The 13,033-nt window shown below is 38.5% G+C and overlaps 1 protein-coding gene across 2 annotated transcripts in view; it reads right to left on the bottom strand.

The window, feature by feature from the left end:
• The window catches only part of SH3GL2 (SH3 domain containing GRB2 like 2, endophilin A1), a 281,525-nt gene that overhangs the window by 77,235 nt on the left and 191,257 nt on the right, over positions 1 to 13,033 (bottom strand). For both annotated transcript variants that reach the window (XM_049618819.1, XM_049618736.1), the window contains exons 4-5: positions 2,240 to 2,383; positions 1,285 to 1,418 (exon numbers count right to left, since the gene is read on the bottom strand). In XM_049618819.1, coding sequence (XP_049474776.1) covers positions 1,285 to 1,418; positions 2,240 to 2,383 — 278 coding nt within the window. The remainder of the gene's footprint in view (positions 1 to 1,284; positions 1,419 to 2,239; positions 2,384 to 13,033) is intronic.

Here is a 13,033-nt window from a genome sequence, read left to right as displayed (position 1 = left end):
ATTAACATATCCAGGGCCAGCGTCTAGTAATCTCTATCTTAACCCTTAGCCCTTGGTGACCGATGTAGCTTTCAGGGAACCATTGATGAGTTTAAGTCTCCCATTTGGAAGATGATTAAACCAGTGGAAAAAACCTAACTTAGAAGGGACAATAGACGGGGTCTAATGCCCCACAGTGCTCTTCAATCCCTCCGTGCATCCTTCCCCACTGCCTGGCCACCCAACGTCTGCCCAACACATCTAGTGACAAAGTGGGAAGGTCGTTTCCCACTGCTACAAAGTGTCTTTTGCAAAGAGCTGCAGTGTTGCATTACTAATGGGTGGGAGGAAACGCTAAACTTCCCTGATCCTGGGCGTGTATGGAAAGAAAGGGAGGGAGATGAAAACAGAGTTGGGAGCGGGAAGAAATGAGAAGGAAAAGAGGAAGAAAAATATCCTAGACCTCCCCTTCCACTGTATACCCTGCCTGCAATCCACACCCTGATCCAAGTTAAATGTTTGCTCCTTTGGAAGGGATAGTCTTAAAACACACTTGAACTTGCAGTCAGGGTAGAGTATTGGAGGTGGGGTTGACATTGTAGATTTAGAGTGAGTCTGCCACTTACTAACTGCAATCTTGAGCAAGTGATACGGGGGAGGAGACTAGAGAAAAAGCCTTCTAAGGGACTTCAAGCCGTAGATGACCACATTACAATAAAGTTAAATTTCAGAGAGGTTCCATAAATATTTGTTGAAGGGATGAATGAGTAAACATTATACACACAGATGGAGGCAAAGCCAGTTGAACTTTATTTATTTGGAAGAGCTCACTCTTCTCCATGTTTTATAAAGAGATAGTTGGTTATTCTTCCTCAGTCCTAACAATCATCATGAAAATAGGAAAACATGTGTTTATAGAATGATAGTATAGCTATTTACCTAAGCTAACAACGGATACATCTAACAACTGTTTTAGAGGGTGAAATCAGCCCAGAAAGACATAATTAATAACACTGGATAGTATCAGGGAAGGATATTATTCTTCTGGAGAAAAAAAAAAAAAAAGCTTGAAAAACCTGAAGACTGAATGTGGAAAAGTCAAATGTAATATTCATAAGAGGCCCAATCATAATAGTGGGGCAAAAGAACTGCATTTCCGATTAATCTCAATTTGTCTAGCTGGGTTGTTTTTAATTCAAACCTGACCGCACACGATAAGCTTAAAACAAAAGTTTTGTGAAGAAAAAGGACACCTACATCTGCACATTCAAACTGCTTGCTTCCTAAAGGACTGGTTGCAGATACCTGAATTTCTCTCAGATCTTTGTCATGAAGGTTCTGAAGGGGGTCAATGAAGTTTTGCTTCACTTCCATGTCCAATGAGTCTTTCACCTCCGAGAGCTCCCGCATGGCCTCCCCCACTTCACCAAGGGCTGGGCCTGGAAGGGGAGAATGAGTCTGTTTCATGTTAAAGGACAAAGGTGAAATGTATATGCAGTCATAGGGCCACCACAGGTGAAAACCCAGGGACTACTGCCTGTCTTGTGAGGACAATGGAGATGAGAGGCCATTACATAATGCCCTCTAGAGAGCAGTGTGTTTCCACCTAAGACAGTTCATACAGTACAAATTCAATGCTACCAAGGGGGAGGTATCTCTTATTATGAAGAACATAACATTTTGTTTTTCCTTTAAAAAGCAATTTTGGAAGCTCTCTACCCTCCCTTGTCAGTACAGGCTTTCCCTAATAGGGAACCTGTTTAAGGCCAATGCATTTAGCAGAAGCAAATATAAGGAACAGACATTTATTTGCTGAGACTTCCCATCATGAAGAAGTGAAAACAGAAGTGTTTAGTATGGTGACTGAGTCGGACAAGAGAGGGGTGAAGGAATTCATCTGGGGTGGTAGATCTCAGAGAAAGCTCATGGGGTAAGGTGTTACATCATACAGACTGTTCCCTCTGCCCTAATATTCAGTTATGTCAGACACACTCCACAGTGAGCTTCCAGGCATCTGGATGTGTTCACCAGCTACTGTAAAGATTAGGATCTCATCAGGGAAAAAGAAAATAACTAAAACCTCTAAGACAAATCACACTAAACATGAAATGACTCTGAAGACAAATTTTTGGCCCATGTATATAAGATGTAAAACAGAATCAAAATATAAAATGGTTTGAATAACTTCCCGCAGCGTCTTACTGGCACTAAGTCCCCACGGACAAATGAAAGAACGTAAGTGTGAGAAAGCACACATTACCAAAGTTGCAATCATCTCCAAGCTCTCTTCCAAACTTGAGCATGGCCTCTGCCAGCAGTGCTTCTGCCTGGGGATAGCCTGGCCCTTTCTCCTGGCCACGGATTTTTGACATGGTGTTGATCATGCTGAGTTTAGCTCTGGAAGCTGGAGGCAAAGAGATCCAGACGTTCACAGTAGGCAATGTGATATAGCAGAGACAGGGCCGGATGGAGAATCAGGCCTTAACTGGCCCATAAACCAGCTCAGCTATGGACAATTACATCTGCACCTTCCTAGCTTTGGTGTCTTCATCTGTAATATGCGGAGGCTGGCCTACAGATTGATATAAACAGACTTTTTTTTTTTTTTAAATCACCAAACTTTCCCTTTCTTTCAATATCTTACAAGGAACTTAATAGAAAAAGCAGAGCTCTTCTGGGTGGAGATCCTATCCTCATGTGGTCTCCATCTTCCTGTGTACTTTTCCAATCCTCTCTTCACTGTGGTGGCTCTGGCAGTACCTCTGTGGAGCTGGGAGGCCCCATGGGAAGCATTTTGAAAACTACTGAATTATGTATTCTCTAAGTTTTAGGATTCAAGTTTATATTTCAATTCTAGGAGTCTATGGACAAAAGTAGGAAATTAATTGTTAATTCTTGCCATGGGAGCCTTATGCCAAATTTTACTTACACCCATTTTTTCAAAATCACTGTTCAACTAAAATTCTGATGGTAAACACACCCATGAACAACAGAAATACTGAGTTCATTAAAAAGACTTAATCACTTCCCTAGAACATAATGGCTTCTGAGAATTAGTTTCATGCCACAAAGACAGCACTTCAATTTCTTTTTTGCTATTGTTTTTATAAAAGATGCTTAGAAGCAACTCCAGTTTTCCTGGAAGAAAAAGTTTTTCTAACACAGTGTTAAAGAGAGTTTCTTGATGCTAGGATACTAGATTTCCTCAGGTTCATTATTAGAGTTGGGCTGTACATTAGCCTAGGATTGTGCCCAGGATCCCATCTGCATGGAAACCCCTGAATGAACCACTGCCAAAGACACTTCCAGCATTATCAGTGGCCGATATTTAATCTTGAACATTTGTTTCAAATAGTTTTTAAAAAGTTTTTATTTCAACTCTAGTTAATATATAGTGTTATATTAGTTTCAGATGTACGATATAGTGATTCAACAGTTCCCTATAACATCCGGTGCTCATCACAACAAGTACACTCCTTAATCCCCATCACCTATTTAACTCACTGCCCCCTCCATCTCCCCTCTGGTAACCATTAGTTTGTTCTCTACAGTTAAATCTGTTTCTTGGTTTGCCTCTCTTTTTTCCCCCTCTACTCATTTGTTTTATTTCTTAAATTCCATATATGAGTGTAATCATCTATTTGTCTTTCTCTAACTGCCTTATTTTGCTTAGCATAATACTCTCTAGTTCCATCCACATCAACGCAAATGGCAAGATTTCATTCTCTTTTATAGCTGAATAATATTCATATATATCACATCTTTTTTTCTCTCAGATCTAGGGTTAGGGATAGGGCCAGGGTGAGGGTATGTGCCTGATATCCTGCAGGTCAGGTCCCTACAGAGGGTGTTAGGGTTAGGGGTTAGGCTTTAAGGGTGAGGGTAGGGTTAGGGCTAGGGTTAAAGTATGTGCCTGGTATCCTGCAGTTCAGAGACCTCTCCAGAGGATAAAATCCTGAATTTATGCTAGAATGGGAATAGACATGTGAGCCATCTATTGAGCTGAGGCAAGGTGGCATTTAAGTTTTTAATTCCAGATAGCTAATATACAGTGTTGTATAGTTTCAGGTGTACAATATAGCAATTTAACACTTCCATACATCACAAATAGGCTTTTATTTAAATTTGGGATTCCAAGGTCAAAACTGGAGATGAGGAGAGTTATCATGAGAGGACTCCTCCCAGCTTAGCCCCAGGGGTATATATTATAATGAACAAGGAAGATATGGTGCCTCCCTTTAGGAAGTTTACAGTGAACTAAGGGGAGCATCTATTTTAAAACAATTAGAATGAAGTGCATATACTAAGTGCCATGGTGGGGGATTATAGCAAGTTACAGAAGTACAGCATCACCCCAGTCTGGGGGCAGAGGACATTGCAAAGAAGGGATTCTGGAGGGAAGTATCTTTAAGCTTAGAATCACATAGTGACTAGCAGTTAGTTGAGCTAACAGTATATGCAAAGCCTGGTGGTAACTGGAAAAAAATATATATATATATATAATTCAAATTTTCCTTACTCTGCTTTTCAAAGTATATATGTGTTAATTTTCAAAAATTGAAATTGCTACATGGTCACACATTTTTGAGGGAACAGTATTATTAGAGCATATTTTCAAAGCCTTTTCCAAAATAAGTCATATCAGAGATCCCAGAAGGAACATGGTCCCTGCCCTCAGTGTGCTCACAGTACAGTGAGGTGTGAAATAAACAGACAGACAGTGGCAACAAACGTAAATGCAATGATGGCTAATGTGTACAAGGTACTGGGGGAGTACAGAGAAGAAGCCATAAAAGCACAAATAAAAGTGAAATAAGCAAACATCAGACAATAAGAATTATAGAATGAATAGAAGGAAAGAAGATAAATGGAGGCCAATGAAATACAGTACGGAAACCACACATGGTAGTTAATCCCTTCAAATCCTGTTTTGACTACACTCTGAAGACTTACTCCTTTTACAAAAGTTGGTATTGATTTGTGCTTATAGCTTGGTTCTGTTAAAAGTTCTCTTGTGGTTAAGTAATGACCAGAAGTAATTGAAATGGTTTAATACTGTGGCTGATTTTCAAAGTCATCATTCTTATTCTTCTACTAATTACTTAAAAATATCTTGGAATTTTTCTACATTTTCATGAAAAGGGTAAAGAAAACCATACCTATTAGTTTGTTTCTTCAAATCCTCTAAAATATCTATTAATCCACATATTATTCTCCATACTTTGAAAAGGCTGGCTTTTAAATTCATTCACAAACTCCTTAAATATTTATCAAGAATCTCTAGTTAGTAAAATTTCTGTGTTCTTGAAAACGATCATCAGACCTCTGAATTCATCATCTTTAAATATAACATAATTGTATTTAAATGATTTTTTTAAAGCTGTATTTTAAGAAACAGAAAGTAAACCTGGAAAATACAAATTTCAGAGATTAGAATTCCTATAGTATGGTCTCTTCTCTTTCAAATTATCTTTTTTCCTTTCTCATAAATTTTCACAATCTCTGAGGCTACAGCCCCATAATTACTGTTCCAGCTTTGCTATCCTACTTCAAGTTGCCCTCCACTGGGTTTACTGCTGAAACAGCTTGTCAACAGTAACCCCTCCCCTGGTCCACGGGAACAGGATCCTGGTATGCTGATGGGTGTATCTCCCAGATGGGTTAGCATAACCCGTGTACACTGTGGATGTTTAACACATGCCCACTGAAGGAAGAATAAATGAAAGAACAGATTATCTTGAAAACTAGTAGAATATCATGGCAATGGTTTCCATAAGTAGACTCTGCTCACATCCATTGGCTCATGTGCCTAAGAGCCTATAAAAGCATAACAGAGAATGAGAACTAGAAAACTTGTTTCTTTTTGTTGAAAAATAAAAGATTTCTTTTAGGAGAGAAGGGAAGACATCTATCTGACTCAGCTTAGGATAGGCTTCTATACTGAAAATAAGACATTAGGGCCTGTCCACATAGTGAACAATGAGATTTCCTCTACCCACTTCCCCTAATTGTCCCGCAGAGAACTGGCAGCCAGGTTAGTACCTTCCAGTTAGGGAACTCGAAGATTTTTCTAGGGGGAATAAAAATAATCCAAAAGAAGAGACCTACAGACACTGGTAGCTGTTAAGTACCCAATACACCAATCCAGGCTATTCAGCCTAGAAAGAAGCTATTACAGTTTATAAGCCCCCACTAACTCCCACACAGCTTTACTGCCCTACACTGAAGTGGAAAAACATAGACACCAACACCAGATTTTGAAAAAGGTTTATAACATAAAGGAACCAAAATAAATAAGGCAATTACAGGAAACAAACCATTCTTGGAGGGAAAAATAACTATCATTAATATTCTCAGGTGTCTAAGACACTTTGTCCATGAAATAAAAAAAGAAACAAAGAAGAATTCTTAGAAATTAAAATATAATTTAAGTTTAAATACGAACTTAAGTAAAATATAAAATTAAAAATCATGGACACATAAAGTTGAGGCAAATTACCCAAAAAATCGTACAAAATTTTAAAACTAGAGAGAAAATCAGAAAGAAAGCATAAAATCAGGATCAGTCCAGGAGGTCTAATGACTGAATAACAGAAGTTCCAAAAAGAAAAAAACACAAAGAAATATAAGGGGAATAGATTCTTTTTAAAAGTTAAAGAAAATTTCTCAGAACTGATGAATGTGTGTTTCCTGATTGGAAGAGGCCACTGAATGCCTAACACAATGGATAAAAGGGTCCACGTGGAGGGCCATTAATATGAAATTTCACTGAGAACACAGAGAAGTTCCTAAAACCTTTCAGAGAGGAAAAAATAGGTTATATACAAATATCAAGAATTAGAAGGTAATTGAACATGAGAATATCATGAAAAACATGAGAAATTTCCACATAAACAATGGAGTGATGACTAAAAATTTCTTGAATAATATATAATTCTATATTCAAATTATCAATGAAGCATGAAGGTAGAATGATGACATTTTCAGACACACAAAGAAGGATTCTGATCATTTTTCTTCCCAAGCTAATGGAAGAGGCATTCTACCAAAATGAAGGTGTAACTCAAGAAAAGGGACAGTACAGAATCTAAAAAAAGAGATCCAATACAAGGAAAGATGTAAAAATGATGACAAAAGGAAACCTCAAGATGGCTATTGCGCATCATGCACTAAGGGCAACTGTAGCTGATGCTACACATCATAACCAGGCCCAAGTAGCAGAGGAAGCCATGAGCTACAAGGGAGCTACAGACTCCCCATGATCCTCTATGGGGTCAAGTTACAGTTATCTACCACTGTACCTTGCTTTATAATGCACCCTTCTTTGGCTTCCCCTCTTCCCTACTTCCCTCAAGGTTTCCTGGAATCACTTCCCAAATCAAACCCTAGTGCTCATATCCTTGCCTCATGGACTGCTTCTGGGGGAACTCAAATTAGGACAACAAGCAATGCAGAATGCAACTTTAGATATCTCAAAAATAATGAACACCTGACATTTCAATATAATGAGAGAAGATTCACATATGTGGCAGAGGGTCTGGGAAAGAATGAAAGGTACACAAAAAGTGAATAAAATGAGAAATAAAACAACTATTAACTCCACGAAAAACAAAAAGGTTGTACAAGAAAGGAAATATAATCATATTATTTTATATGTCTCAGCTCCATACAAGTTTATTACAAGGATGTAAAATGTAAATACTGAATACTAATTTAACAAAAATTATGCCACATACTGGTAATGAGGGAGGGGAAGGATGTGAAAGAATGGGAAGATAAGAGCAAACAATTCTCATCTTCCAAAGTAGGAATCAAACAGAAAACACTTAAAACTGGAAAACCAAGCAGGGAGCAACATAAGCATGTTGTTTCAAGATTAGAAGTAAAAGCCAAAGAAAGAGCCAAAAGCATCTTGAAAGTGTTGTTTCTGGAAAATGGGTGAAAAAATGCAACTCCAAGGGCACTGTTTTTTGTAAAAGGCACTGTAAAATTATTGGACTATTTTTAATATGTACATGTATTACTTCCATTATAAATAATTAAATTTAAAATACTTCCCACTTCCTTCCCTCAGGAGACCTAATTTAGTGGCTGAACTGGGTAAGAAATACTCATGGTATCTTGACAATCTGGCCACTGCTCTAACTTCAAAGATCTTTCAGCCAGAAAGTTTCATATTTTAATTAAGGAGAAAAGAACAGGAAAAGTTAATAAGGATTAACAAGTAAAATGCCATTAGAAAACCATCAAAGAAAAGGGCTGGATGAGTCCACACCCACTTGATTTCTGGAAGCAATTGTATCCAGTCAACTTGAACCAGAAGAAGTAAAATTATGATGACCATAAAAGGCTGATCTTTTCCCTAAAAAGGGGTCCTATTGTTGTGTGCTCCATAAAAAGGCTGTTTATTTTTTGGCCTAATGTGGTAACTACTGGGAAAACTCAGAAAACTCTACTTCTAAGTCTTAGTTTAAAAATTTTTATATTCCTTTCTTCCCATTTCCAAGTCCTCTTTTTTTTAAATGTTTTTATTTATTTACTTTTTTGGGACAGAGAGAGACAGAGCATGAGCAGGGGAGGGGCAGAGAGAGAGGGAGACACAGAATCTGAAGCAGGTTCCAGGATCTGAGCTTTCAGCACAGAGCCTGACACAGGGCTTGAACTCATGGACTGTGAGATCATGACTTGAGCTGAAGTGGGACGCTTAACTGACTGAGCCACCCAGGCGCCCCATGTGCTCTGGAATACTGCCAGCTTGACTGTATGGGGAACTACATTTCCCAGAATCCCTTCTCCATCTGCTTCACAGAATTGGTAGAAAGCGAGATTGTGTGAGACTTGGGAGGTGAAGGGGAAGCAGCTGTCCTAATATTCTGGAGGCTGCGACTGCATAGAGGAGGCAACAGATTGATGCAGAGCTACAAATGGGGTCCAGCTTATTCCCGCTCTTCCCTACTCTGTGTCCAGCTCTTCTTGAATGCTGATTCTGCTTACCAAAGGTGACCTTAGACCCCCCAAAGATCTTTTGTTGCAAATGCAGACATAGTGACTTTGAAGAGCCAACAACCTTCCACTACCTTCCCTAGCTTTTGCAGTTCTGCTACAGCAGCTGGACCTGCCTACCAGATTCCTCTTTAGATTCCTGTCTAAGTCCATTCACCTGAGTCAGGGCTGGTCAGTGACCTTTCTTTAGTCTTTCAACTCCATATTTTTGGCATTATCAAGATCTTTCAATAACTGTGCAAGCTCTAATTCCTTTAATAAATCTCTTATTTCATGATATCCACAATGACTTTACTTCCCTGACTGTGCCCTGAATGATGCAATGTGTGATGTTCTTGTAGAACTCAAAAAATTTATGATGTATCATATACTGAATCCTAAAATTATTACTTATGTCAATAAAACTGGCTGTAACTATTTCAGTTCTACAAGCCTGTGTTTTGAGAATTAGACATAAAAGAGAATAACTGTGGGTAGGAGTTAGCTGCTAATTGTGGAAAGAACAGTAGAAAGGGGAGCCAGTTTAAAAAAGAATTAAAGACTTTTTTTTACGTTTGTTTGTTTATTTATTTATAGATTGAGAGAGAAAGAGAGAGAATCCCAAGCAGGCTCTATGCTATCAGCAAGGAGCCTGACAAAGGGTTCAATCTCATGAACCATGAGATCATGACCTGAGCTGAAATCCAGAGTTGGAGATGCTCAACCGAGCCACTCAGGTGCCCCAAGGCAAAGACTTTGGACTCAGACTGTCTGAGTGCAAATCCTAGCTCTATTTCATGCTGGGCAATTTTGGCCCTTAGTTTACTCATCTGTAAATGGTACCTCTCCCTCACTGGGTTAGGCTGATGTAAAAACTAAATGACATAATGTATGTGACAATGCTGGCACATGATAAACAGTCAATAAATGTGCTCATATCTCTATGAGCACCACATATGCTAAGAAGTTTTGCTGTGTGATTGTGTTATAAATTACTTAACCTTTCTGAGTCTCAGGTTCTTCACAAAAAGCTGAGGAAAAAACAAGGAGACAGCTGGATAATCCTTATGCCTCTTTCAAGTTCATCTACTCAGGTTTATTCGTATTAGATACAAAACTCTGAGCTCAGGGAAAGCACACCCTGGCCTTCAGATATAGGAAACTTCTGGCAGTTTCTTCAAGTTACTAGAACTGTTCCTCTTCTTGGAATAGCCTTCCTTCTCTCTGTCTACCTGCCACCACAACACCAGATACCAGCCCCCAACCTTTTCTTACAAAATCTTTCTCAATCACCCTTTACCTGTACTGCCTCCAAGTTTAAGTGACCCCTTCCCTCATTTTGCCTCTACTGTGCCCTATATATACATTGATAATATCTGTTGATACTTTCTCCCTCTTGTGCATGTCTGTTTCCTGATACAAGTTCTACTAAATTCTAGTACAGGGCCAAGCATGCAGCACATGCTTACTTATTAACTTTGGGCTGGATGTCTTTATTTAAAAGGTTTGATTTTTTTTATACATTTCTTTTGCAGATGTCATTTTTTTATATTCCTTAAGAAAATCATCCCTATTCAAAAACACCACAATCTCCTACTATGCTCTGAAATGCAGCTAGAGCTTGCTGATAAGATCTAATTACACACTAACTTTGTGATCTGACAGGATGATTTCAGAGAGCAGGTCATGCTGATGGCAATCTGGATGGCATTCCCCTTGCACAGACTAGATTTTAAGATTGATGAGGCTGCCAAGGTTCTTCATTTCTCTTAAAATGCAGAAGGGTGGAATCCCACTTCCTATTTACAATTAACTAATACTGGCTCTTGGGTAGCAATTCATCTCTAAACTATGTCATGAAAAATGGATTTATTTGAAAATGATAAGAAACTGATCTAATAATCTCCCAGAATCTGAATATGAGCTCTCTTTTCTCCAACAAAAGAAAGTCCCTAAGCTAAACTGTAGGCCCTAGCGCATGGGATACAAAAGATAAAGCTAGTACAAGTCAATGAATAGGTTACATTGGAAACAATTACGTATTCCTTGATATAGAAATATTCTGATTTGTATTGCCTGATTGAATTATTTACTAAAAATCTGCTTTTTAAAGATTTTTTTGTGATAAAATGAAAACAAGTATTTATTTAGCACTTAATGTGTGACAGGGACTATGCTAGGGAGACTCTAAGAGAAGCAAGGCCAAGCCTCCACTCTCAGTGAGCTTCTTGTCTATTTGGAGAGTCAGAGGCACTCCACTCACCGTGACATGAGGCCAACGGGGGCCATGCTGTGGATAAGGTTCTAATGAGTTCACATCACAGAGAAGAGTGGTAAATTCCATCCAAAATAGTAAGGCTTGGAAGGCTCATGAAACAAGGTGACACTTGAGCTGGGCTTTCTCAAAGAGTAAGCTGTACAGAGTGGTGGGAAAAGCCATTCTAGCTCCGTGGAGACTGAGCAAAGGTACATGAAAGTGCCTCGTATATCTGGAAAGTTCAAAAAGTCTTTGGCTTAGGTGAAGAGGCCATAAAGTTGGAACCATGTTGTGAAGGGCCTGGAGTTTTATGCTAAAGAGCTTGGGTTTTGTTTCGTAGACAATGATTTTTGTCAAAGGTTTCTGACACAGAGGTATTTCAGATCTAGACCTTTAAAAGGGCTTTAATTCAGATTAAATCAGACTGTGGTTTGGGAAAAAACGATTCTTAACATCAATTAGGGAAAGTGGGAAGACACTGTAGGCAAGGAGACTAGCTTTGAGAATACTATGATGAATGAGTCCTAAGAAAAAAGGGATGACTGTTATAGTCCTTTGATGGTAGCATTAAGAGGACCAGGTGACTGATTAAATGAGGACAAAGAAGAGAAGCCTCTGGGATGATGTTAGGGCAATGGTTAGCTGCCTGGTGGAAGCACCTGGGGAGCTTTTCTTCCAAAATTAGTACTGGGTCAACCAGGTTCCATAAGGAAAAACACTGACTCTACCTCACACTACACCTAAAAATCAATTCCAGGTAGACTGCGCATCTAACTATGAAAATAAATACACTACAACTTTTAGAAAATGATATAGGAGAACATATTCATGATTTATGAATGCAAAGATGCAAAGATTTCTCAAAATAGGGCGCAAAAAGCAATATCCATAAAGGAAAGTATTTATAAATTGGACTCTGTTAAAACTAAATGCTTCTTTCTTTTTTCTTTATTTGAGAGAGAATGAGAGCACAATCAGGGGAAGGGCAGAGAGAGGAAGAGACAGAATCCCAAGCGGGCTCTGTGCTACCAGTGCAGAGCTCGATGTGGAGCTCAAACTCATGAACCATGAGGTCATGACCTAAGCCAAGATCAAGAGTCAGACGCTTAACTGACTGAGCCACCCAGATGCCCCAATACTTCTTTCTTTTAAAAGAAATCGTTAGAAATAATTACAAGGCAACCAACAAAGTTAATTAAAATATTCACAATATATATATATCCAAAACAGGACTTATATCCAGAATATATATTTTAAAAACCTCCTATAAACCATTATGAATGAAATAACCCAATTTAAAAAATGGGCAACAGAGACAGGCCCTTCACAAAAGAAGATATCCAAGTATCTAATGAACATCTGAAAGGGCTTAATTTCATTTGTTATTCTGGTGATGCAAGTAAAATTGCACTGAAACATACCCACAAGAATGGTTAAAGAAAAAATAAAAACCCTAGAAATTATCAAGTATTCAGAGAGTATAGAACAGCCTGAATGCTTGAATAGTGCTGGTGGTAGAACAAATTGGTAGAACATTTTAGAAAACAATTTAGCAATATCTACCAAAGCTGAACAGCTGTGCCCCAGCAATTCCACTTCTAGTCATATATCATAAATGTATACATGTGCAATATACATGTAAAAAAATAGGCTATTCCAAATAGCCAGAAAATGGAAACACCTAAATATGTATCTGTGAGGAAGTAGAAAGGTTGTGCTATATTCTTACAGTGAAATGCTATGCAGCAATGAGAATGGAGGAACTAACCCTACATTCGACAGTAACATAAAGCAGAAGAAAGGAAATCAGATCAA

Source organism: Panthera uncia, chromosome D4 (assembly GCF_023721935.1).
Source record: "Panthera uncia isolate 11264 chromosome D4, Puncia_PCG_1.0, whole genome shotgun sequence".
Taxonomy (NCBI): Eukaryota; Metazoa; Chordata; class Mammalia; order Carnivora; family Felidae; genus Panthera; species Panthera uncia.
This window is presented reverse-complemented; position numbering and strand designations above follow the sequence as displayed.